Source organism: Oryx dammah, unplaced genomic scaffold, assembly GCF_014754425.2.
Source record: "Oryx dammah isolate SB20612 unplaced genomic scaffold, SCBI_Odam_1.1 HiC_scaffold_27, whole genome shotgun sequence".
In the NCBI taxonomy this organism is placed as follows: Eukaryota; Metazoa; Chordata; class Mammalia; order Artiodactyla; family Bovidae; genus Oryx; species Oryx dammah.
In genome coordinates, this window is record NW_024070211.1 from 4,331,325 (window position 1) to 4,359,065 (window position 27,741).

The 27,741-nt window shown below is 39.0% G+C and overlaps 1 protein-coding gene across 16 annotated transcripts in view; it reads right to left on the reverse strand.

Annotated features, from left to right (window-relative positions):
• The window catches only part of EIF4G3 (eukaryotic translation initiation factor 4 gamma 3), a 348,214-nt gene that overhangs the window by 111,404 nt on the left and 209,069 nt on the right, over positions 1–27,741 (reverse strand). For 13 of the 16 annotated variants that reach the window (XM_040229502.1, XM_040229501.1, XM_040229500.1 and 10 more), the window contains 2 exons: positions 15,008–15,116; positions 6,929–7,768 (listed from right to left, as the gene is read on the reverse strand). In XM_040229502.1, the coding sequence (XP_040085436.1) occupies positions 6,929–7,768; positions 15,008–15,116 (949 nt within the window). The remainder of the gene's footprint in view (positions 1–6,928; positions 7,769–15,007; positions 15,117–27,741) is intronic. The other 3 variants (XM_040229503.1, XM_040229495.1, XM_040229492.1) reach the window with 1 other exon arrangement.

A 27,741-nucleotide genomic window follows, 5' to 3' on the forward strand; every position in this document is an offset into this window, starting at 1 on the left:
GCAAGTTAAGAACAATGGTTTCTTTTCGAAGTAGATTAATCACTAAGTGTGGGGGAAAGTGGTCTGAATTTTGAACAAAGAACCTATGTCTATTCACGGAGATATATATGAGAAGTTAATTAATAACCAATGAATGAAACTTCAAGGCTCATGTTGCAAAGAAATGAACTTTTGTAAATAGTGGGGAAGGGTATACCATTTGAAGAGGCAAAGAGGACCTGTGCACAATGCTTGCCAGAAAGACTTGGCACATGAGTCCGTGGATAAGCTCTACCATCAGGTAGGTGTCTGGACTCATTCCATAGCATATGAATATAGACAGAACTTAACCCAGTACCAGCGATCTCCAGAGAGTGCTTAAGATTTCACTGTGGAAGGCAACAAGAATATAAGAATGACAGAGGAGAAATGTACTTTTTAGGCAGCTTTGCTGAAAATATTTTGATGAACAAGGTGGCGAAATCCAGTCATTTCAACTTACTTATGCCTAAGGATCACTCAGACTCAAGCCTCTAGAAAAGGGAGCAAACAGTCCTTACTTTAACAATTGCTCTACTGGAGTTGATAAACGACACTGAAGTAAGAATGTGTAAGAAGGTCTATCACAAGGTTCAGAAGGTATTTCTCCAGAGGAGAATGAGAAGTTAGGTTAGAAGGGTACACATTATGGGAAGGACTGTACTCATGGGACTCTCAAACCACTGGGGATCTATTTTCAGTCCCAGTAACTAAATATTCCAGGAATAATTTCAAATACTTCTTAGCAAGTTTAAGTCAAACAAAAGCAAGAATAAATTTCAAATTTCCTATTACTGATACAGACCTTCAGGCTGTGGTTTTTAAAATAAGCCTTTTTCAGATTAGTTTACACAAACTGAAAGACTTTCTTTTATTATCTGCTTACTAAAGTGAGAAGAGCAAAGTGATTGGCTCTACGAATCAGAATTTTATTAACATCTCTTAAAACATACAATCATATTTCCATTTGAGAAATAAATCTCTCGTCTTCAGCCTATAAAACTGGAAACCATCCTTCAGCCTTAGCTGAGCCTAAACGAATATAAGGCAAACTCTTGGAAGCCACATAAACAAGGTCAGTTGCTGCTACCTCTGCAACTGCTACAATACTGGGTATGTGGGATGCTGTGTTGTTGTTCGGTCATTAAATCATGTGCAACTCTTTGCGACCCCATGGACTGCAGCACGCCAGGCTTCCATGTCCATCCTCAACTCTCAGAGCTTGCTCAAACTCATGTCCATCGAGTTGATGATGCCATCCAACCATCTCGTCCTCTGTTGTCCCCTTCTCCTCCTGCCTTCAATCTTTTCCAACATCAGCGTCTTTTCCAATGAGTCAGTTCTTTGCATCAGGTTGCCAAAGTACTGAAACTTCAGCTTCAGCATCAGTCCTTCCAATGAATATTCAGGAATGATTTCGTTTAGGATTGACTGATTTGATCTCCTTGCATTCCAAGGGACTCTCAAGAGTCTTCTCCAACACCAGAGCTCAGCCTTGTTTACGGTTCAGCTCTTATATGCATACATGATTACTGGAAAAACCACAGCTTTGACTATACAGACCTTTGTCAGCAAGGTAATGTGTCTGCTTTTTAACATGATGTCTAGGTTGGTCATAACTTTTCTTCCAAGGGGCAAGTGTCTGCAGTCATCATCTGCAGTGATTTTGGAGCCCAAGAAAATAAAGTCTGTCACTGTTTCCACTGTTACCCATCTACTTGCCAGGAAGTGATGGGACCGGATGCCATGATCTTTGTTTTTTGAAGGTTGAGTTTTAAGCCAGCCTTTTCACTCTTCTCTTTCACTTTCATCAAGAGGCTCTTTATTTCCTCTTTGCTTTCTGACATAAGTGTGGTGTCATCTGTGTATCTGAGGTTATTGATACCTCTCCCGGCAATGTTGATTCCAGCTTGTGCGTCATCCAGCCCAGCATTTCACATGATATACTCTGCATATAAGTTAAATAAGCAGGGTGACAATATACAGCCATGACTAATGTAGAACTGGTCCTTTGTTTTATGTCCAGATCTAACTGTTGCTTCTTGACCTGCAAACAGGTTTCTTAGCAGGCAAGTGAGATGGTTTGGTATTCCTATCTCTTTAAATATTTTCTAGTTTGTTGTGATCCACAGAGTCAAAGGCTTCAGTGCATTCAATGAAGCAGAAGTAGATATTTTTCTGGAACTCTCTTGCTTTTTCTATGACCCAACAGATGTTGGCAATTTGACCTCTGGTTCCTCTGCCTTTTCTAAATCCAGCTTGAACATCTGAAAAGTTCTCAGTTCACATACTGTTGGGAGTTTAGCTTGGAGAATTTTGAGCATTACTTTGCTAGCATGTGCGATGAGTGCAACTGTGCAGTAGTTTGCACATTCTTTGGTACTATCTTTCTTTGGGGCTGGAATAAAAACTGACCTTTTCCAGTCCTGTGGCCACTGCTGAGTTTTCCAAATTTGCTGGCATATTGAGTGCAGCACTTTCACAGCATCAACTTTGAGAGTCTGATATAGCTCAGCGATAATTCCATCAAATTCTCTAGCTCTGTTTGTAGTGATGCTTAATAAGGCCCACTTGACTTTGCACTCCAGGATGTCTAGCTCTAGGTGAGTATTAACACCGTCGTGGTTATCTGGGTCATTAAGATCTTTCTTGTATAGTTCTTCTGTGTATTCTTGCCACCTCTTCTTAATATCTTCTGCTTCTGTTTTGGGTCCATAGCGCTTTTGTCCTTTATTGTGCCCATCTTTTGGAGAAGGCAATGGCAACTCACTCCAGTACTCTTGCCTGGAAAATCTCATGGACGGAGGAGGCTGGTGGGCTGCAGTCCATGGGGTCGCTAAGAGTCAGACACGACTAAGCAACTTCACTTTCACTTTTCACTTTCATGCACTGGAGAAGGAAATGGCAACCCACTCCAGTGTTCTTGCCTTGAGAATCCCAGGAGCCTGGTGGGCTGCCGTCTACGGGGTCACACAGAGTCGGACACAACTGAAGCGACTTAGCAGCAGCAGCAGCAGTGCCCATCTTTGCAAGAAATGTTCCCTTGGTATCTCCCCTTTTGCCTTTTTACATTTCTTTTCTTGGAGGTGGTTTTCATCACTGCCTCCTGTACAATGTTAGAAACCTCTGTCCATAGTTCTTCAGGCTCTCTGTCTTGCAGATCTAAACCCTTGAATCTGTTTGTCACTTCCACTGTATAATCATAAGGGATTTAATTTAGGTCATACCTGAATGGTCTAGTGGTTTTCCCTACTTTCTTCAATTTAAGTCAGAATTTTGCAATAAGGAGTTCATGATATAAGCCACAGTCAACTCCCGGTCTTGTTCTTGTTGACTGTATAGAGCGTCTCCAACTTTGGCTGCAAATAACGTAATCAATCTCTTTTGGTGTTGACCATCCGGTGATGGCCATGTGTAGAGTTGTTGGAAGATGGTGTTTTCTATGACCAGTGTGTTCTTTTGGCAAGTTCTGTTATCCTTCGTCCTGCTTCATTTTGTACTCAAAGGGCAAACGTGCCTGCTATTCCAGGTATCTCTTGACTTCCTACTTTGCGGTGTATGTGTCTATAAAAAAGTTTACATCTGAACACCCATGCGAGAAACAAGAGCTTGGATCTCTACAAAGCAGGGACTTGGAACTGGAATTCTCATAAAAAGCCCTGATACTGCTCTAACAGAGTGAAAAGGATGCAAGAACAAAGACCAAAATAAACCAGTGAACCAACCCAGAGTGATGACAAAGAAAGAAGTTTTGTTTCAATCAGGTGGCAGAGATTCCATTATCTTAAACATTAGTATACACAGGGAATGCGTTTACATTGTGGTATGAAGGTTGTTTTAGTACAAAACTCAGATTACATACCAGTTAATGCTCTCCCCAAGACATGCAGTAACAAATAAACAAAAATCTGCTTTGGGAGGACCTGCCTTCAATATACACGTCCAGCAAAGTTTAGCTGAAGATAAATTCATAAAAAAAATTTATAAAATATGCCAAGAAGTAACACACCATGAACAAAGCCAGAAGACAGATCAGACACCACCTTCTGCCAAAAGAATTTCAAATAATAGTTTTATATCAAGTAGAGACAAGAAAAGTAGAAGAAGAAAATCACTATTGTTTTTAAGAGTGAAAAAATTCATGTTACATAGCATGCATGTTATACAGTATCTACACTCATGAAACTGCACAAAATGAATTCCTGAATGGGTAAGTGGGCAACGTTTTTGCACAACTTTTGAAATTCTCTCTTCTTCCCTCACCAAGTATAACAAAACCCATAATAAAAATTCCTAAGACTTAAATCAGTTAGTACAGATTTTTTTCACATTTAACTGTTGAAGTGATAGTACAAATCAGGTAATCAAATGTCTCCCCCATCTCTGAGGCTTTTCATCATAACCTGAAGGTACAAACAATTCTCATTTTATAGGGCTTTCTCTGCAACCCCTAAGTATCCAGAATTGCTGCAATTTGTGCCAGTCAACCTAGCTGCAAGAAAATGTTTCCCATCAGAAGTAATGGACCATATCCCTTATGTCTGACTTTACTGCTTTAAACAAGTACCTCTATACCAACTACTATATACTTCGATGCATCACACCTGTCAAAAGCAAGTGGTTTCTGAACCCTGCTTTAAAGTGCTCATCCTCAGGCAGAGATAATAAGAGCTATTTTCAAAAGTCAACAACAAAAGGCTGATACTGAGCCAAAGTATTATGATTTTAATAACCTCTCAAAATAAACGAAGTAAACTAAATGAGTAAGTGCAAAAAAGACTGCAGTCATTAAGCATATGACAATTTGAGGGGGATAAAAAGAATGATTAGTTAATTTTCATTGCTAACTTTCGTAGCAATAACATTAACAAATATTAATACTGAAATGAGAGGGTCAGGAATGTTTTTGGTAAGCATTACAATTTAAAAAAATGCTAGAGGTGTATGGTTTCTTGAGGTTCATTTACTTTGGATTTTGAAGAGTATAAGATATAAAAGGGTAACTTTGAACTTCTAGTTCCTCCAAAATACATTTATAGGTTAAGAAATATCATGAAACTAGAAAAATGCCAAGACGCTTTACTTCCTGACATCACCAACATCTACCCTGTCCCTACTCATATCTTCTGCTTTACAGCTGAGCAAAGGTGCTGGTGACTAATATTACTAATTCCAAGAGCAATCTGCATTTTGGGAAAAAAAATATATCATAGTATAAAGATTACTTAGCCCTAAATTCTGTTTGTCCATTTATCCAGGGGAGCTGTCTTACAATACCCGGCCACTTAAGTGACAAATTGCTTAAAAGAATGAACGAATATCAGGGATGAGTGTAAGTAGTACATCAATGTAGAATTCTGCTTTACACTGATTTCAGTTCTGAGATATAGTTTGTATCTCTGACTTGTATTCCCTATGCCTGCTTTTCCTTTCTATTATTTGTTTGGATGTTTTAAACATTTGTCTTCAATAGCCTCTCCTATTTTTGGAACTACCATATCACTAGTCGTTGAATGACAATTCACAGGTTGGTAAACGAAGGGGAAAAAAAAAAATCAAGGGTCAAACAAATTATCATTCTCCAACAAACAAATGTTCTTTGGAGGGGCACTCACCTGCAGCCACACCAAAAGTAAGATTGTTTTTTCAAAGAGTAATGAAAAAGCCCCACATCATTGCCCTACCAAGGAAGAAGGTTCCTGTACCAGTGATGGCACTATGAATATTGATGGTTACAGAGGGCAGTCTATTGAGGAAACAGGTGATTTACAAACACTTGTGATAAATTTCTCCCAGTCCCAACTGCTTGGCACTGTTTGTTTTCCTGCTCTGGTTCACTGAGGAACTAGATGTTCTGCAGTTCCAAGGAACCAGACGCCTCCCACAGATTCTCAGGAGGGAATTACCTTGGGAACTGAGCTGGGTGGGAGAGCCGCATCTTAAACTTGACCCACCAAACTTCCCTATTAGGTCAGAATAGGTAATAAATATCAGGGATGTAGGTGACTAAAACATCCCCAGTACATATCTAGATCAGCTGCAGGGAGAGCACTCATTTGTCAAATTGAGTAACTTGACAGGTATACAAAGAGCAAATTATACAGTATAGAGCAATGTCCAGAAGATAGGCTATGCTGACTCGTTAAAAGCAATATTTTTATTGATTACTGAATCAAGAATAGTTGATAAGCCTCAGATAACATTTGATCAATATTATAAAAACCTAATGGTTAGATCCACGATTCTAGGTGATGCTACATTAAAAAGAAATAATTCTGAATTCAGAAGCATGTAATACTTTGATCATACTAATGATATTAAGTAATGATAAATTAATAATACAGGAAAAATGAAACTTTAAAAAGAAAAAATGGAAGACCATTATACTTATCTGTGAAACAGAAAGGGTACATTTATTTTCCAGAACTAGTTATAAACCTTTTGACATACTGATTGCTCTTTCCCTTAAGCAAGATTAAAGAAGAGGTATTGCACAGAGGAATTCTTTTTTAAGTTAAGGACTGACTAGGTTTTAAAATTCTGAGAAGACAAGATTTGGGACTATAGACCACGCTGGGTTTGATTGGTTTTCATCCCCAAAACAACAAAATTAACCCCAGAGGAAATGATTGTTATGAACGAGGCAAAAACAAAAAACACATGTACAGTAACATATACCTTGGAGGCATTTTGTATATTTGATATTTCATTTGCATTTTTAGACAATGGAGTAACTCTTTGCTGGATGCACTAAAACATAAACACACCACTGAAGAAATCAGACTAGGAATTTCAGCATTCGTGTGATGTTTCTGGAAGTCAAGGAAAGTAGCCAATTAAAAAATAACTCAAATACTGCTGCGTTTTCATGTTCAGCAAGCATAATACAATTAATAACAGAATGACTTACCTGGGACTGGGCTCTTTCTTGAACTTAAGTTCTGAGAATCCACAATCTCTTCTGTTTGCCCATCTGCTTCTACCTCTACTTTGTTCTGAATCTCTTTTGCATCTTCACTAAGGCAAGTTCTTATGTTCTCGTCCTCTTCGAAGACTCTCTGGACTCCGGTAGGACCACTACCAGTATTAACACTAGTGGCAGCAGCAGGAACGATAACTGGTGTGGGAGGAGGAGAAGCTGGAGGAGTTGGAGGAGACGGAGAAAAGGAGGGAACTATCGAAGGGGTGATGGGAGTTGGGACACACTCCACTTTCATTTCTTCAGGGGGATTTTCCAAAATCTCCAATTCAAGAGTCAGTGGTAACACCTCCTGTTTTACTATTTCCACAATGCTTTCCGTGGCTGGTAGTTTTTCATTAACTCCATTCATTTCATTGATTAGGTTGGTACTAGAAATCAGTGGAATACCATTTGGTGGTACACTACAAGATTTCTTGCATATATCATCATCAATTTCATCTGTTGGTAAAGGATCTGATGCTTCTGTGCAAGATGTGGGGCTGGGAATAGGAATTGTGTCTTCTTTTGAAGAAGAGAGTTCACATCTGTCATCAATTGCAGTGGTGAATATTGGTTGGCTACTAAGAGCAACAGAGGTGGGAGAAGTAATTGTACTTCGAGCAAGTGGAGAAATAGCAGTAGGTGATGGAGGCAGAGGAAGCTCTGGTATGGACTCTACTGCAGTGATCTCAGATGTCGGGCCTGCTTGTTCTTTCTTCTCTCCACTAAGGGCTAGCCTAAGGACTGGGGAAGGAGTCTTTAACACTGGATCTGGTTTTGGCTTCTCTTCTGGGGAAGAAAAAAGAAAGCGATTTAAGAATAATTTTTGGATCAAAGATTATATTGTATTATTTGGGGATAATTCTTTTAATCTCTTATTCTAAAACATGAGCAGCGGAAGACAGATCAAAATATTATTTTGCCACTCCCCAAACACTGCATATTTCTTTTCTATTTTCTGTTACTACTTAACCTCCAACACATATAAAGTTTATTTTGAAGTAAGAGGAGTTAATTTACCAAATGATTATGTCAAGAATACAATGGGAAAATCTCATCAAAGCTAAAAGGAAACAATTCTTGGGATGAAAATAGGTCTTTTCTTTAAGGTAGAGAGATCTTCTGTGTAAAATTTTTCTACCAAGGATACACTATAGTGGCGGGACAGGACAATTTAAGTGAAAATAACTGGAGATTAAATTAGACACAGATATTATTTTTTATTATACATATTTCTGCATGGAGGGAGATTTTTATAAACAACTTGTATTACCTGCATAAAAAATTATTTCAAGAAAAATTATCATGGTGTCATTATTATCAGTGAAATCTATTATCAGGGAAATCAAGTTCCTGAACATAAAAATTCATTGAGATGTTAATTTAACTTATATTTCTTAAAAGAAGCATATAACTAGAAATAGTGTTAAGGAATAAAACCAGAGATTTATCTTATATCTTCAATAGTAAAAAAATATATATATATATTCTTTAAAAAGAAACCAAAGTTAATATTCAGACTATTAAGTCCAATTAAAAAAAAACACTTTATATGAGAATAATATATAAAATGTGTGTCTACAAACAGAGAAAGAATGAGAGTAAGAGTGATAAATCAATAATCATAATAAAGGTACCAGAAAAATGAAAGAAATGCTAACTCATGAAAATTTCCATATTTTAAAATTCCAGGTAAACAAATATGTGATTCATGTCTAGGAAGATAAAATCAGAGGAGACTTAGATTGCTCTGTTTAGGAAGTACAAGACTGGAAACCAAACAGGCTCCAGTGGTAAAAACAGATATTCATGAGTATGTTCACCAAATGCAAACAAAAATTTTAAGCTCAGCTAAAAGACAAACTAAACTGAAAGGGACTTAACTTTCTCTGCCAAAAATCTTTATGCATCAGTGAAACTGAGTGTTTACAATAAATTTCAAGTAAGCCTGTCAAAGAAAATATGCTCATTAATCAGATAAACAGATGGCAAAATTAAACTGTTAAAGGCTAATTCATTCACTGCAACTACTTTTATTGGCTTTAAAATTCACTTCAATTGATGGGCTTAGCATCCAGTGTTTCTAAAACTCTGTCTATTTACTATAATGGAGAAATAAGGTCAATCGGTTCTGAAAGCCAAATACCTCAGACTAAGTTGCCTGGGCAAGAGACAAAAACATTTCAAAGTAACACATCTATTATATTTATTACAAGCAATATGTATTTATTAAAATATCCCAAATGAATTTCCAATTCACTGGAATAACTGCTACCAGGGTCACTCACATTATAAGATACCACTTTTAAAGCACATCAGTATATTAACCACCCTTTATGACCACCGAATGAAACCTAGATGAATCAAACATTAGAAAAGAGCAAATCTCATATTAACAAGAGTATATCGATTCAATTATTAATTTATGAGAGTAAAAGAATCAAATAAAAGCAGACTTGTGAAACGTCTATATACTCTTTAGAAATATCTAACATTAATAAAGAAAACTAGAAACAAAATTTTAAAATTATTTTTGTGAGCTCCTTATTCTGAAATAAGTCCTTTAATGAATTCATTACGGTGTTAATACAGAAAGCTAAAAGAAATAACAGATCACAAAGAACATTAGTTTTATTTCTCTAAGAACTTTTACTATTAAGAGTATGCTTTGCAGAGCCATGATAGTCTGAAATCTAATATAATGCATTCAAAATGTTTATACTATTTGGCCATTTTTAGGAATCTGTGGGAATTCCATCTTGAAGAATTTAAGAAAATAATCATTGAAGAGTGAGCAAAGACAGAGGTGTGGAACATTTAAAGCAACAATGTTTATAAGAGCAAAAATAGGAAAATAAATTAAATGTCTATCAATAAGGGATCTGTTAAAGAAATAATGGCCTGGGAATATAATAGCATATTATTGCAATCATTTAAAATAAGCTTTTAAAAGAGTATTTAATGATACAGATGGGTGTTTATAACAAAAGACACTTTTTAAAAAAACAGGGCACAACTGCATGTAAACAATAAACTACTAGTGAAAACAACAACAAATATAATATTAACATATATCCATACGAGAAAGCCTAGAGTTACACACACGCTATAATATGGATAATGAGACAGATAGTTTTTCTTTCTGCTTAACCAGTTTCTATAACGAAGGTCAAATTTATAAAAAGGAAAAACTGCTCCCTTTATTCTCACAGGGTAGTGCAACCAATCTCCTAGATGGGCGCCCTTTGGTTGTCAGGAGCTACAGAGGACAGTGTTACTATCACTTAGTGGGGAGAGCCCAGGAATGCCAAGTATTCTGCTATTTGAGGGACAGTCTCATTTGACAGAGAACAGTCTCATCCTAAATTTCCAAAGTGCCCTTATTGAGCTACACTGGTATAACAACTGGTTGAATTTACAACAGAATACCATTCACTGCATACCTACTCTGTATCAAGTGCTTTTAAAACATACTAAGGCACAGGTAACTTTTATTTGTATTTAATTATACATACCATATCCTCAATACACTGGACTGAATGCACTTTTTCCAACACTGTTCAATCATTTAAGCTGTGTCTCTACACTATCAACACCAACTCAAAGTGTTAATTCACTCAATAGTCTTTCTATTGATACAAATCAAGTTGAGATCTTCCCTGTCTTTTTTATCAAGTACCAAAACAAATGGGAAATGACATATTTGTCTGAAAACCTGGTCTGCATGTAACTAGTCCAGCTGTGAACATCAGAAACAGAAAGCCAGACCATTATGGCAGCTAGTATTTATTAAGCACTTAATATGAGCCAGGAAACGTAAAATACCACATATACTTAATGTCCTCTAAGTCTTATAATCACCAGTGGGATAAAAACTATCATGTTCCTAATTTACAGATAGGGTTTTAAAAATTAAAAGTGCAAGAAACTGAAAATGATTTCAAATTCTAAATTCTTCCAATTCAGAGGGGGAAAGGCAGTACTATGGAAAAAGAAGTACTAAAGTGAATCAAACTAGTGGGAGACTTTGGGGATAAAATGGGATCCCAGTACAAACCATCAGTAATATTTCCATCAAGAGAGAAAAACCAATCTGAATGTAGAATACAGAATCCATTGTTTCTGAGGATAATGTAACAACTTTTGAAACAGTGTAGTTTTGTATCGTGCTTTAATTTCAAAATGAATCTACAGTTAAGTAACTTTTTAAAAACTTTAACTATAAAAAAAATTATCTGAAAAATGATGAACCCTTTCTAATGTTATCTGAATTACATATATTTAGTTTAAAAAAGAAAACTATTCTGAAAACTATTATATATACTGACAAGTTATGGACAGAATTAAAAACAGAAAATCAGTATTACTGAGTTTTCCAGAGAATAGTTAGTACTAGAGGAAGAAAGCAGCAGTCCCAAAAAGTTACTGTAAGTCCTATGAAATATATTTAAAATGGAAGTTATTCTTTCATCAAGGTGAAGTGAAGTGAAGTCGCTCAGTCATGTCTGATTCTTTGCGACCTCATGGACTGTAGCCTACTAGGCTCCTCCATCCATGGGATTTTCCAGGCAAGAGTACTGGAGTGGATTGCCATTTCCTTCTCCAGAGGATCTTCCTGACCCAGGGATCCAACCCAGGTCTCCTGCACTGTAGGCAGACGCTTTACCGTCTGAGCCACCAGGGAAGTCCAAGGTAATGTCAAACATTTTTTAATTCACCCAAATTCACATCAAACATCAATCTGAAATGCTGATTTTATTATTCAACTTTCAACTAGGCATAAAAGAAAAAAATGAGAGGAAACAAAGAATTTTGCATTTCTTCTCTCGTAAATCAATGCCTAAATGTGACAAGATACACAGGTATCTCCTAATCCAAAAATCTTAGGTCAGAGCTACCACCATCAAAACATTATGAATACTTAGTACCATACATCAATCTACAGAGAAAGCCAGCACAATGAAAATATTTTAAGGCCTCTCTGCTTGGTAATTCTAAAGTATGTTTACCATAATTATAACTAGCAAAAAAGATTCAGTTCAGTTCAGTTTAGTTCAGTTGCTCAGTTGTGTCTGACTCTTTGCGACTCCATGAATCGCAGCATGTCAGGCCTCCCTGTCCATCACCAACTCCCGGAGTTCACTCAGACTCACGGCCATCGAGTCAGTGATGCCATCCAGCCATCTCATCCCTCTGTCGTCCCCTTCTCCTCCTGCCCCCAGTACCCCCCAGCATCAGAGTCTTTTCCAATGAGTCAACTCTTCACATGAGGTAGCCAAAGTACTGGAGTTTCAGCTTTAGCATCATTCCTTCCAAAGAACACCCAGGACTGATCTCCTTTAGAATGGACTGGTTGGATCTCCTTGCAGTCTAAGGGACTCTCAAGAGTCTTCTCCAACACCACAGTTCAAAAGCATCAATTCTTAGGCGCTCAGCCTTCTCCACAGTCCAACTCTCACATCCATACATGACTCCTGGAAAAACCATAGCCTTGACTAGACGGACTGGCAAAGTAATGTCTCTACTTTTGAATATGGTATCTAGGTTGGTCATAACTTTCCTTCCAAGGAGTAAGTGTCTTTTAACTTCATGGCTGCAATCATCATTTGCAGTGATTTTGGAGCCCCCCAAAATAAAGTCTGACACTGTTTCCCCATCTATTTCCCATGAAGTGATGGGCCCAGATGCCATGATCTTCATTTTCTGAATGTTGAGCTTTAAGTCAACTTTTTCATTTCACTATCCTCTTTCACTCTCATCAAGAGGCTTTTAGTTCCTCTTCACTTTCTGCCATAAGGGTGGTGTCATCTGCATATCTGAGGTTATTCATATTTCTCCCGGCAATCTTGATTCCAGCTTGTGCTTCTTCCAGTCCAGTGTTTCTCATGATGTACTCTGCATAGAAGTTAAATAAGCAGGGTGACAACAGACAGCCTTGACGTACTCCTTTTCCTATTTGGAACCAGTCTGTTGTTCCATGTCCAGTTCTAACTGTTGCTTCCTGACCTGCATATAGGTTTCTCAAGAGGCAGGTCAGGTGGTCTGGTATTCCCATCTCTTTCAGAATTTTCCACAGTTTATTGTGATCCACACAGTCAAAGGCTTTGGCATAGTCACTAAAGCAGAAATAGATGTTTTTCTGGAACTCTCTTGCTTTTTCGATGACCATGCAAAAGAAATGACATCTTGAACCCTGAAAATTCTTAACTCAGACTGAAAGTAATCTGAATTACTCAAGACTGCTTGATCAATAGGAAGTAGCCTTCCACAATACCTACGAACTGCCCTCCTGCAAGGTGAATGGTTTTAATACTAAAAAATTTAACTTTAAACATGTTATGAGTCTCCAACTCTGAACACCGCTGAAAGTAGTATTTGACAGTGCAATTTGCAGAAGTATTCCAAAGATTTAGGATACGTTACTTATGTTGTGACTTAGAACTGTTTCATAAAACAAAATTTAGGCTTGTCTCTGTTCAATACTAGGCTGCTGAATACTAAAGGGAAAGAATACCATACTACTTTTGCACACTATAAAATAACATCAAAACCATGCATTACAAGTTTGTGAGAGTGATTAACTTGTAGTCCAGTGAAAAAACAACGGTACTAAATAACTCTATTTTCATTATTTGCCAAACCCAAAGCTTTTTAAAGAATAATTTTTAAAAAGTATAGAAAGTACACATCAGCTACAGAATAATAGGTGTTTGGAAGAATAAATAATTCAAGAAAATAGAAAACACATATGATTTTAATCATTCTTAGAATAAAGTCAGAAACATTATAAAAGCATGAACATAATAACCTGCTTCCCCCTGTACCTAATGAATTCTCCCAGTTTTAGCTAAAAGGTCAACCTAAATCCAACTATGCAGGAAAGAAGGAGAGGCTATGATATCCCACTTTCTAGCATGAGATTTTCCTTCAAGTTTCCTATTTTTAATCCAAGAGGTAGTATGTGTACTTATTTCACCAAACATTTGGTCCCTTATGTCCAAGGTTAAAAGGGGAGACTTTAGTATGATTCTGAACAATAATATTGGCTGTAATTTTGTTGCTGCTGTTCAGTCACTCAGTCATGTCCAACTCTTTGCAACCCTATGGACTGCGGCACAACAGGCTTCTCTGTCCTTCACCATCTCCCAGAGTTTGCTCAAATTCATCCATTGAGTCAGGGATATCATCCAACCATCCCATCCTCTGTTGTTCCCTTTTCCTCCTGCCTTCAATCTTTCCCAGAATCAGGGTCTTTTCCAATTAGTCAGCTCTTCACATCAGGTGGCCAAAGTATTGGAGCTTTAGCTTCAGCATCAGTCCCTCCAAAGAATATTCAGGGTTGATTTCCTTTAGAATTGACTAGTTTGATCTCCATGCAGTCCAAAGGATTCTGAAGAGTCTTCTCCAACACTACAATTTGAAAATTTACTAGGCTGTAATTTACTAAGTGTTTTTCCAATGCTTGGCATGTCCCCATAACAACTCTATAAGGAAGCTATTCCTCATTCCATTTAGCAAATGAAGAAATTAAGATATTCAGCATAATAACTCATCAAGAGCAAATACTACCAGATGCAGTCAGGATCTGAACTCAGTACTACCTTCAGCTGAGGCTACAGAAGCCAAGCTTGTTAAGAAAGAACGTTTTATGTTTTTAAAATAGTAAGATACACATGAACATGCTAAACTTACGAACAGAGATTGCTGTTCTGATAAATATATACATCGATTTATCTTCCTCAACCTTGTTCCAAAAAAACCATTTAAGGCAGCTAAGCTTATACCTATAAATACACATTTGACAATGAGGCATTACCAAAATGTAGGAAAAACTTTTACTCATCGTACCATACCTACTTTCTTAGAGGTAGAACACTTTGATTTTCTATCTCAAAGCTTTGTTATGAAAGTGGGGATTCTAGATAATCCTCACATTTTATTCTTACTTTTAAATGATGAAGCAACATAATTAAGTTTTCTAGAAAAAGAGACTAAAGGTAAGAGGGAGGAAAACAGTCGTGCACAAACCTTGCTTCTGGTCGCTCGCTGCAGTGACAGGGGTGCTGGCAGCAAGATGAGCGCTCTCCACAGTCCCATAGACCACAGGGCTGTGCTCAGGGAGCTGGCTGGGCAGCTGCTGGGATTTGAAGTACAAAAAAGGGTGATAATGAGCGTGCGAACATAAAAACTAGCAACATGGAACCCAAGCAAGTGGGGAAGACAAAGGCAGGAGGTCACAAAATTTAAAACAAAAACAAACAAGAAAAGCAAGGAAAAAATATATAGGCCAGTTTAATAAATTCAAAAAGTATATGGGAAGACAAGGAAGGAAAGGAAAAGAGGCAGCAAGAAAGGGGATGGAGGGAAAGAGATGATTAATATTAACCATAGCAAGAGAAGACTGCGCAACAATTATTAGTACAATGCATTCTCCAGTGTTCCTTCTAAGGACAGACTTTCAACTTAACGACAGATGTCACATCTGAGAAGGAATTCAGCATCTTCTCAGTCAAGACCAATGGGAATTGGCCAACTTCATTTATAAATTACCTAGCAAAGTATTGATACTTCATCAGTCAAAACCAGGACAAACAAAACATGATGGGTTTTAAAATCAGTTACTGATTCAAGAAAACAATAGAGAATGGTGATTCTTATCATTTGTCCATATAATCACAAAGGTGAAATGCAACTTGGAAAGCCTTTAAAGTAACTTTCGCCTTAATATGTCTTTAGATTCTGGGTCAAGGATGATATAGTCTCAGAGGCAGAAAGCTGTGTAAAATATCTGGCTTTTCACAGGTAAGAGAAAACACTTCTTTGCACTCAGCCAGTATATGGAATGAAAACGTCCATCAGAATCCTAGCAGAGTAGGTTGAAAAGCACTGCAGCCATTTTTCAACTTAGAGGGAACAAGAATTCCACAAGAAAGAACAAGAACATCCAATCTGCATCACATTCCAGTTAGGGATTTGTTCTGGGCTTGAAGGTTGCACAACAGCCACACAAGAAAGCAGTGTCTCTCCTCGGAGGCCTAAGGTCAGTGTGTCATGGCTATAACCGTCTAGATCAAATTCTACCAGTGCTACCAGAGTAGAGCTCCCTGCACAATCTGACTTTTATTTTCTTGGAGGGTAGGGGGAAATTTGGGGTAGATAGTGCAACTTAAAAGTAGGAATTTATGAAAAATATATTTGAATCACTATATCTCACAGGGTGTAGGAATATAAAATGAAATACGAGTTCAAACATCTATTGTTTATAATGTCATTTAACTAACTGCTTTTCATGATGTACAATGTGCATAATTTATGTAAGACTATATATGATGTACAAAATAACATATAAAAACACAGAAAATATTATGTCACTTATTCATTATAAACCATGAAAGTACTCACATTCCACAATTTCTTCTAAATGAAGACCACTAAAATTATATTTCCATATGTAAAAAATGAAGAGTTTCTATTTTCAACTCTGAATCACTGACAAATGGATAGTAATACCGTGATTATTCTGCTCTGAATTCTTAGTTCCAGTGGGAAAAATTTTTTATTATTAAAATTTAAAAGTTAGGAAGGAATCATAGCTGTAAGGGAAAATAACGGTCACTCTTCTCTGTACCCACAGATGCGTGACCCACAGATATGCAGACTCAACTGTACTACTCATTTTACTTTTTAGACTTTTATAGACTTAAACATTTGCAGATTTTGCTATCTGTGGGGGTTCTGGAATCAATCCCCTGTGGATACGGAGGGATGACTGTAGGGACTCGGTTGGATTTTATGGCTGAAAACAGCTCTAGAACAAAGGAAAGTGTCTATGTTATTTCAGTTCAGTTCAGTCGCTCAGTCGTGTCTGACTCTTTGTGACCCCATGAATCACGGCAGGCCAGGCCTCTCTGTCCATCACCAACTCCCGGAGTTCACTCAAATTCACATCCATCGAGTCGGTGATGCCATCCAGCCATCTCATCCTCTGTCATCTCCTTTTCCTCCTTCCCCCAATCCCTCTCAGCATCAGAGTCTTTTACAACGAATCAACTCTTCGCATGAGGTGGCCAAAGCACTGGAGTTTCAGCTTTAGCATCATTCCTTCCAAAGAACACCCAGGACTGATCTCCTTTAGGATGGACTGGTTGGATCTCCTTGCAGTCTAAGGGACTCTCAAGAGTCTTCTCCAACACCACAGTTCAAAAGCATCAATTCTTTACACTCAGCTTTCTTCACAGTCCAACTCTCACATCCATACATGACCAGAGGAAAAACCATAGCCTTGACTAGACAGACCTTTGTTGGCAAAGTAATGTCTCTGCTTTTCAATACACTGTCTAGGTTGGTCATAACTTTCCTTCCAAGGAGTAAGTGTCTTTTAATTTCAAGCATTTATTAAATAGTCAACTACACAACTCAGGAAAGAAAGATCTGTATACTGTGTCACGCTTACCAGAAAGAAATAAAATGTTAACTATTTAAATAGTCTGGGAAATGAATAACCGACTGCAAAAAGGGTATCTGCTGAAAGAAGGTCACCAAAATACATGACACATGGTGAAGGTGAGATTCTTAAGAGAGTAAAAGACTGATGGTATCTATAAGTATCCATAAATCTGTATAGATCAGAGTTTTTTCATCTAAGATTAAAATGCCTTCAATCATATTAAATAGACAACTGCACAGACATTTTTCCATCAACAAAGCACTAGAAAGATTTTACGTATAAAGATTTCTAAGAAAGGAGTGACCCATAGTTGGTTGGTTGGTTAACTCACAGTTCCAAATCCAGGTATCTAATACATAGACTCAGAATGCTAGGAAAGTACTCAGTTTCCATAGCTACTAACTTCCCTGGTGGTCCAATGGTAAAAACTTCAAGCTTTCAGTGCAGGGGACACAGGTGAGATTCCTGGTCAAGGAACTAAGATCTCACCTGCTGCTCTCTGCAGCCAAAAAAAAAAAGGTAATGCTCAGCTGTAAAATGAAAAGGAATCAAAGATCTTACAGTGTCATCCAACTTCAACATTCTCTAAAGCCTCTGACAGGACCAAGAAAATAACACACTAATACACATCAATACTTTAATCTTGCTTCAGATTAATTTTAATTTAGAATAATCTAAAATTTTAGCTAACCTCAAGTTTCATCTCTTCCTAGGTAATGATCTACTCTGTTGAGAATATGTTTAAGGAATTTCAAAATCACGGCATTTCAGTCACTTTCACTACTGGCAAGAGTGAAAATTTACAAAAATCAGTCTGGAAGATCAACTGGTGTCAAAATGTAAAATAACTCAATAAAGATGATCAGAGCCAGAAGATTAGGGTTTACTGGCAACACCACATTGCTGCAATAGTTCATTATTTATTTCATCGCTAAGTTCCCTCCCCACACCAAATTTTTCAAAATCAAAGTTCATGCAGAAGAAAAAAAAATCTCATTTTTCAAACAGAGTGTTAAGGAAGCTTATTTACAGTAAGTACGGCAAGATATCACATACTTGATAGTATCCAAAAAGTGAATTCCCTTTATAAAGATTACTTGAGAATCTATTTTGTTAAAAATGTATACATTAAAGTTGAAGTACTAGCCTGAAGGGAGAATGGTAGATGTGGGCCCACTGGAAGAATTCATTAAAAAAAAAATAGAGTACAGCATGTGAAAGAGGTAACAGTATCTGGGACTGTCTTAAATGCCTCCTTGTACAGTTTAAAATCCATTTCTTAAGAGTACAGAAGATGGTAGGGCAAAAAAGAGTGAACTTACCTCCTCTCACAAGCACATCAAAATCTCAACTGTCTATAAAAAAACGATTGATGAAAAAGACTGGTGCCTACCAAAAAAGATCTATAATTAAAGACGTAAAGAAGGAACTGCCAGATGGGCAGCGGGGCAGACTCATGATATAACCAAATCCCATACCCTCAGGTGGGCAATGCACAAACGAGAGTGTTATGCCACAGAGGATTTCCAAGAGGAGTACGGGTGAGACTCCCCAGTCCAGGGGTCCTGCACCTAGAAGGTGAGACCCCAGAGGATGCAGCTTTGAAGGCCATTCTGGCTTAACTTTGGAAGCCCCATAGGACTGGGGGCAATAGAAACGCCACTCTTAAAGGGTGTACACAGAACCTTATATGCACTGGGACTCAAGTCAAAAGCTGTAATATGGCAGGAGCCTGGGCCTACTTGCTGGTCTTGGGCAGTCTTCTGGAGAGGTGGGGAGAGGAGGGGAGGATGGGTGGTGACTGTGGCTCACCCTGAGCACACAGATAATAATAGTGGCAGCCATAACTGGGGACATTCTACTGCCTGAACACTGTTCTTCAGCATTACTGGTTGGGGCATAGACTTGGATAACTGTGATATTGAATGGTTTGCCTTGGAGACGCACAGAGATCATTCTGTCGTTTTTGAGATTGCATCCAAGTACTGCATTTCGGACTCTTTTGTTGACCATGATGGCTACTCCATTTCTTCTAAGGGATTCCTGCCTGCAGTAGTAGATATAATGGTCATCTGAGTTAAATCCACCCATTCCACTCCATTTTAGTTCGCTGATTCCTAGAATGTCGACGTTCACCCTTGCCATCTCTTGTTTGACCACTTCCAATTTGCCTTGATTCGTGGACCTGACATTCCAGGTTCCTATGCAATATTGCTCTTTACAGCATCGGATCTTGCTTCTATCACCAGTCACATCCACAACTGGGTATTGTTTTTGCTTTGGCTCCATCCCTTCATTCTTTCTGGAGTTATTTCTCCACTGATCTCCAGTAGCATATTGGGCACCTAATGACCTGGGGAGTTCTTTTGGTATCCTATCATTTTGCCTTTTCATACTGTTCATGGGGTTCTCAAGGCAAGAATACTGAAGTGGCTTGCCATTTCCTTCTCCAGTGGACCACATTCTGTCAGTCCTCTCCACTATGACCCGCCCGTCTTGGGCTGCCCCATAGGCATGGCTTGGTTTCATTGAGTTAGACAAGGCTGTGGTCCTAGTGTGATAAGATTGACTAGTTTTCTGTGAGTATGGTTTCAGTGTGTCTGCCCTCTGATACCCTCTTGCAACACTTACCATCTTACTTGGGTTTCCCAGATAATCATGATGATGTGATCACTAATCTAGAGCCAGACATCTTGGAATGTGAAGTCAAGTGGGCCTTAGAAAGCATCACTACCAACAAAGCTAGTGGAGGTGATGGAATTCCAGTTGACCTGTTTCAAATCCTGAAAGATGATGCTGTGAAAGTGCTGCACTCAATATGCCAGCAAATTTGGAAAACTCAGCAGTGGCCACAGGACTGGAAAAGGTCCGTTTTCATTCCAATTCCAAAGAATGCTCAAACTACAACACAATTGCACTCATCTCACATGCTAGTAAAGTAATGCTCAAAATTCTCCAAGCCAGGCTTCAGCAGTACGTGAACCGTGAACTCCCCAATGTTCAAACTGGTTTTAGAAAAGGCAGAGGAACCAGAGATCAAATTGCCAACATCCGCTGGATCATGGAAAAAGCAAGAGAGTTCCAGAAAAACATCTATTTCTGCTTTAGTGACTATGCCAAAGCCTTTGACTGTGTGGATCACAATAAACTGTGGAAAATTCTGAAAGAGATGGGAATACCAGACCACCTAACCTGCCTTTTGAGAAATCTGTATGCAGGTCAGGAAGCAACAGTTAGAACTGGACATGGAACAACAGACTGGTTCCAAATAGGAAAAGGAGTACGTCAAGGCTGTATATTGTCACCCTGCTTATTGAACTTCTGTGCAGAGTACATCATGAGAAACGCTGGACTGGAAGAAACACAAGCTGGAATCAAGATTGCCGGGAGAAATATGAATAACCTCAGATATGCAGATGACACCACCCTTATGGCAGAAAGTGAAGAGGAACTGAAAAGCCTCTTGATGAGAGTGAAAGAGGAGAGTGAAAAAGTTGGCTTAAAGCTCAACATTCAGAAAATGAAGATCATGGCATCTGGGCCTATCACTTCATGGGAAATAGATGGGGAAACAGTAGAAACAGTGTCAGACTTTATTTTTTGGGGCTCCAAAATCACTGCAGATGGTGACTGCAGCCATGAAATTAAAAGACGCTTACTCCTTGGAAGAAAAGTTATGACCAACCTAGATAGCATATTCAAAAGCAGAGACACTACTTTGCCGACTAAGGTCCATCTAGTCAAGGCTATGGTTTTTCCTGTGGTCATGTATGGATGTGAGAGTTGGACTGTGAAGAAAGCTGAGCGGTGAAGAATTGATGCTTTTGAACTGTGGTGTTGGAGAGGACTCTTGAGAGTCCGTTGGACTGCAAGGAGATCCAATCAGTCCATTCTGAAGGGGATCAACCCTGGGATTTCTTTGGAAGGAATGATGCTAAAGCTGAAACTCCAGTACTTTGGCCACCTCATGCGAAGAGTTGACTCATTGGAAAAGACTCTGATGCTCGGAGGGATTAGGGGCAGGAGGAGAAGGGGACGACCGAGGATGAGATGGCTGGATGGCATCACTGACTCGATGGACGTGAGTCTGAACGAACTCCAGGAGATGGTGATGGACAGGGAGGCCTGGTGTGCTGCGATTCATGGGGTCGCAAAGAGTCGGACAGGACTGAGCGACTAAACTGAACTGAACAGTGCTCTTGGCTCACTAGCTCCAAATTCTAATCTTAATCCCACAGGACAGCTTTAGACACCAGCACTGGGATACCTCAGGTCAACCAACTGGGGAGGAACAGAGCTCCACCCATAAACAGACAAATTGCCAAAAGACTTCCTGAGCCCACAGTCACCTTCAGACATGCCTGAAGACATGTCCCTTCCCACTTGACAGCCAAAATCTCCCTTCCGACCATCAACAGGCAACCAGTGTCCCTTCCCTCAAGGAAGCTTGAGACACTAGACCAGCCTCACGTGACACAGGCAGACATCAGATGCAAGAAAACTACGATCCTTCAGCCTGCAGACCCAGCCCACTCACACCAGGCCAGACCTTACCCTGGGATCAGCTGGGCCGAGGTTCAGTTCACTAGCAGGCCGACATAAGTTTCAGGATGCCCCAGATGTGACACCGAACCATGTTAAGGACCTGGCTCCCCCACCAACAATCTGAAACAAGTTCTAGGATCCCTTACGCCTGCAGCCGGATTTCAGGAACTAGTTCTGCAGGACAGTACTAACCCCAGGTCCTGGTGTATCATGCTACTGGGCAGGAAGACAGCCTCAGAGTCTTTGGGATGCTGACTCCACCCACCAATGAGTCAGCACTAGGTCAAAGGCCCCGAGGAATCTACCACAAGCTATCTCCTGATCAGGCCCAGTAAACAGCTCCCAACAGCATCCACACAAGGCAGGGCCTGGCAGTCAGATACACCAAGGGCCAAAAGAGCCTACCAGATCAGCTACACGGTCACCTGTTACACATGAAGGACCAGCTTAGCCCTCTGAGCAGGAACCCCTATAGCATGTAGCTTGAGTGACAAGAGGGAACCGCACTGCTGGGGGAAACAGAGGGTCTCCTACAGAAGGACACTTTCCCAAGGCTGAGAAATGTGACCAACCTACCTCATACATAAAAACAGAAAAAAGCAACTCAGTCAAAATGAGGAGGCAGAGGAACATGTTCCAGGTGAAGGAACAAGATAAAATGGCAAGGAAAAACAAAGTGGAGTGGAGACAGGCAATCTATCAAAAAAGACATCAGAGTAATGATAACAAAAATGATAAAGAAGTCAGGAGAAAAATGGATACAGAATGAGAACTTAGAAGCTTTTAACAAAGAGTTAGAAAAATATGAAGAAACAACCAACCAGAGATGAAGAATACAACATGTGAAATGAAAAATACACTAAAGGGAATAGTAATAGACACAGAGGAATGGATCAGTAAGCTGGAAGACAGAGTCATGGAATTCACTGCCACTGAACAGAAAAAAGAAAACAGGCCTGTTTAAGAGACCTCTGGGACAACATCAGGCACACTAAATATTCACATTATAGGGGTCCAAGAAGGAGGAGAGAGAGAGAAAGGTCCTGAGAAAATGGAAGACTCTATCCAGCAAAGTCCTTGTTCAGATTTGATGGATAAATCAAAAGCTTTAGAGGCAAGTGAAAGCTAAAAGAGTTCAGTACCACCAAACAAGTTTTACAACAAATATTAAAGGAACTTCTCTACACAAAAAACTAGAAACAATAAAAATGCAAAATGAAAAAACACACTGGTAAAGGCAACATGCCAAAGCCTTTGACTATGTGGATCACCACAAACTGTGGAAAATTCTGAAAGACCACTTGACCTGCCTCTTGAGAAACCTGTATGCAGTTCAGGAAGCAACAGTTACAAATGGACATGGAACAACAGACTGTGTTCCAAACAGAGAAAAAAGTACATCAAGGCTGTATATTGTCACCCTGCTTATTGAACATATATGCAGAGTACATCATGAGAAACCCTGGGCTGGAAGAAGCATAAATTGGAATCAAGATTGCCGGGAGAAATATCAATAACTTCAGATATGCAAATGATACCACCCTTATCACAGAAAGCGAAGAAGAACTAAAGAGCCACTTGATGAAAGTCAAACAGGAGAGTGAAAAAGTTGGCCCAAAGCTCGACATTTAGAAAACTAAGATCATGGCATCTGGTCCCACCACTTCATAGCAAATAGATGGGGAAACAGTGGCTGACTATTTTTTTGGGCTCCAAAATCATTGCAAATGGTGACTGCAGCCATGAAATTAAAAGATGCTTGCTCCTTGGAAGGAAAGTTATGACCAACCTAGACAGCATATTAAAAAGCAGAGACATTACTTTGCCAACAAAGGTCCATCTGGTCAAGGCTATGGTTTCTCCAGTAGTCACGTACAGATGTGAGAGTTGGACTATAAAGAAAGCTGAGTGCCGAAGAATTGATGCTTTTGAACTGTGGTGCTGGAGAAGACTCTTGAGAGTCCCTTGGACTGCAAGGCGATCCAACCAGTCCATCCTAAAGGAGATCAGTCCTGAATATCCCTTGGAAGGTCTGATGTTAAAGCTGGAACTCCAATACTTTGGCCACCTGATGGGAAGATCTGACTCATTTGAAATGACCCTGATGCTGGGAAAGATTGAGGGCAGGAGCAGAAGGGGATGACAGAGGATGAGATGGTTGGATGGCACCACCGACTCAATGGACCTAAGTTTGAGTAAACTCTAGGAGTTGGTGATGGACAGGGAGGCCTGGCGTGCTGAAGTCCATGGGTTGCAAAGAGTCGGACATGAATGAGCGACTGAACTGAACTGAACTGAACATACACTGTTAGTGGGAATGTCAACTGGTGCAGCTCTTGTGGAAAACAGTATGGTGGTTTCTCAAAAACTAAAAATAGAACTACTGTAAGACCTAGTAATTCCATTCCTGGGTATATTTTTTTAAAAAAACCAACAACCCAAAACATTAATTTGAGAAGCTACATGGTACCCTGATGTTTACCGCAGCATTATTTATAATTGCCAATGTATGGAAGCAACCTAAGTGTCCATCAACAGACAAGTGAATAAAAAAAAAGAGGTGGAATATATACAATGGTATACTACTGAGTCATTTAAAAAAAAAAAAAGAAAATTTTGCCATCTGCAGCAACATGGATGGACTTGGAGGGCCTTTTGCTAAGGGAGAGAAGTCAGATACCAAAAGACAAATACTGTATGACATCACTTACTGGTGGAATCTGAAACTACAACAAACTGGTGAATGTAACACAAAAGAAGCAGACTCACAGATATAAAGAGCAAACTAATGGTTATCAGCGCGGGGGGAGGAGGCCAATATAGGGGTGGAGAAGTGGGAGGCACAGACTCCTGGGCCTCAAGGGTGTACTGTACAACATAGGAAAAAAGCGAAGGTTTTATAATAACTGTAAATGGAAAAGTAGCCTTTAAGAGTTATATAGAAATTTTAATATCAGATTTGACAGATTTAAAAAATAAACAAAATTCCTTTGTCTTTACATAACCTACATGGTTTCTACCACAAAAGATGTCACCTTTATTTACTATCCATTTTAAACTTGTATAAGACAGGATGCTTAAGTACAGAAGGAATTGGAGACAGGAGACCAGCAGCTATGGCCCAGGGTTCACATGCCTATTTTCATATTTCTGATGAGATGAGAACTTGTTACATTTTAAACAGGGAAATTTTAAAAGAACAATATTTCACAACACATGAAAATTATAGGAAACTTACAAAGTTTTATTGCAACAGCCATTTATTTACATATTCTCTACGGTTGCTTTTGCGCTATAATGGCACAGTTGAGTAGTGGTGAAAGACAGGTGGCTGCAAAACCAGAAAATATGTCCTAACTGACCCTTAGAAAAAGGTTGCTGACTCCTATTGTAATTTAGAGAGAAAGAGACTCCAAATATTTATAGAAATATAACCAAGGTGCTGATGTAATTTATCATAAGAGGTTATTTGAATGCTTCACATTTTATCATTTATATGTAACTGATTCTTCAAAGTACCATTCAGTGACTTTAAAGTTAGCATTTTAATAAACACCTAATGAAGGCTTCCCTGGTGTCTTGGATGGTAAAGTATCTGCCTCCAATGTGGGAGACCAGGTTCGATCCCCAGGTTGGGAAGATTCTCCCAGAGAAGGGAATGGCAACCCACTCCAGTAATCTTGCCTGGAGAATTCCATGAACAGAGGAGCCTGGCAGGCTATGGGGTCGCAAAGAGTCAGACATGATTGAGCTACTAACACCTTCTCTTTAGAACAGCTAATGAAAAGGTATTAACCAGTCACAGACATATACAAATCCTGGGGATAAACAAGTATTGCCCTTAACTGAGAAACATTATGAAGATTAGAGTGGGAAAAAATCAATGGCACCGGGAAAAAGGACCAAAACATGCTTCTCTTCTAAGTGAGAGAGAGAATTCTAAGAATTCACTCTTAGAAAGCTGTGTGTATGTGCATGCGGGAACTTAACATGTTTGAGCTTTTCCCCTGGCATCTATCACATACAAAACATTGAGAACCCATGGAGAATAAAACAGAAAAATCCTTAGCTTCTACAGCTTCTGATTCTTTCAAGGGAAGTACATTAAAGAATAAAACCTGTAAACACACACACACACAGATGAACAATATTCAACCATTAAAAAAAAATCTGCCCTTTACAATAGCATGAATGGACCTTAAGGTCCATACTAAGTAAAATAAGTAAGACAGAGAAAAAAACATAGGATGATCTACCTCGAATGCAAAATTAAAAAATAAAACAAAAGTCAAAGAAAAAGAGAATAGATTGATGGGGGTAGGGTGGGAAAAGGAACAAACTTCCAGTTATATTTTATAATTCATGGAATGTAATGAACAGCATGGCAGTTACACTTAATAATACCATATTACATATTTGAAAGTTGCAAAGTGAGTAGATCTTAAAAGGTCTCATGGTCTCTTTTAACTATGTATGGTGGTGATAGGTGTTAACTAGACTTATTGTGATCATTTTACAATACATACAAATATCATTAATATGATATGCCAATTATAGCTCAATTTAAAAGTAAAGTAAACAAGCAGGCAAGATGAGGCAAGGAGATGAGAAAGAAAGTTACTGTTCTTTATAGAAATTGAAGTGGTTTAGAGAATAACAGTAGCAATGGAGACGGTGAAAATGAGCCAGACAGGACTTGCTGATAAAATGGTTGTAGAATATGAAAGCAAAATTGAAAGATGACTTCTAGGCTTACTGTCTGAGCAACTGGAGCAGACTATGGTATAATTTACACACAAAAAAAAATCCAAGGGAGCACACCAAACACCTCAGGAAATAGAAACAAGGGATTCACAAACTCAAATGCTTTTGTAAACAAATAGGTGACCTAAATATGTGACTCAAGAGTATAAAATAAAACAGAACAATGAAATAAACTAAAGAATGTATGTCTAGATTAAAGGCATTCAGACTAATGAAAACCTTTTTTAAACACTAACCTGAAAAAAATAACACCCATCTGCAATACAGAGAGCTGCTTCCTTAAAGGTGTCAGGAATGCTGAAGGAAACTCAGACACTCAACATAAAAGCTGCCAGGCTTAACAGAGGGCATGCATGCTAAGTCACTTCAGTCGTGTCCTATCTTTGCGACCCTATAGACTGTGGCCCACCAGGCTCCTCTGTTCATGAGACTCGCCAGGCAGGAATACTACAGTGGGTTGCCTCCCCCCCCCTCGTCCCCCCACCAGGGGATCTTCTCAACCTAGGAACCTGCATCTCTTAAGTCTCCTGCATTGGCAGGCGGGTTCTTTACCACTAGCACCACCTGCTGCTGCTGCTGCTGCTAAGTCGCTTCAGTTGTGTCCGACTCTGTGCGACCCCATAGACGAGAGCCCACTAGGCTCCTCTGTCCCTGGGATTCTCCAGGCAAGAATACTGGAGTGGGTTGCCATTTCCTTCTCCAATGCATGAAAGTGAAAAGTGAAAGTGAAGTCGCTCAGTCGTGCCCGACTCTTAGCAACCCCATGGACTGCAGCCTACCAGGCTCCTCTGCCTAGGAAGCCCTAATAAGAGAGTTAAGGGGGCTAAATGATAACAACAAAAATTTTTAAAAACCAAGAATAATGTGGATAAAATTCACTGTAAAATAGTAAAATATATTAAAAGCTACAGTATGTAAGATAGTACAGTAATTGTATTAAAGCAGATCCATGGAGGGAATTCTTTTGGCAGTCCAGTGGTTAGGATGCAACACCAGCAATGCCCAG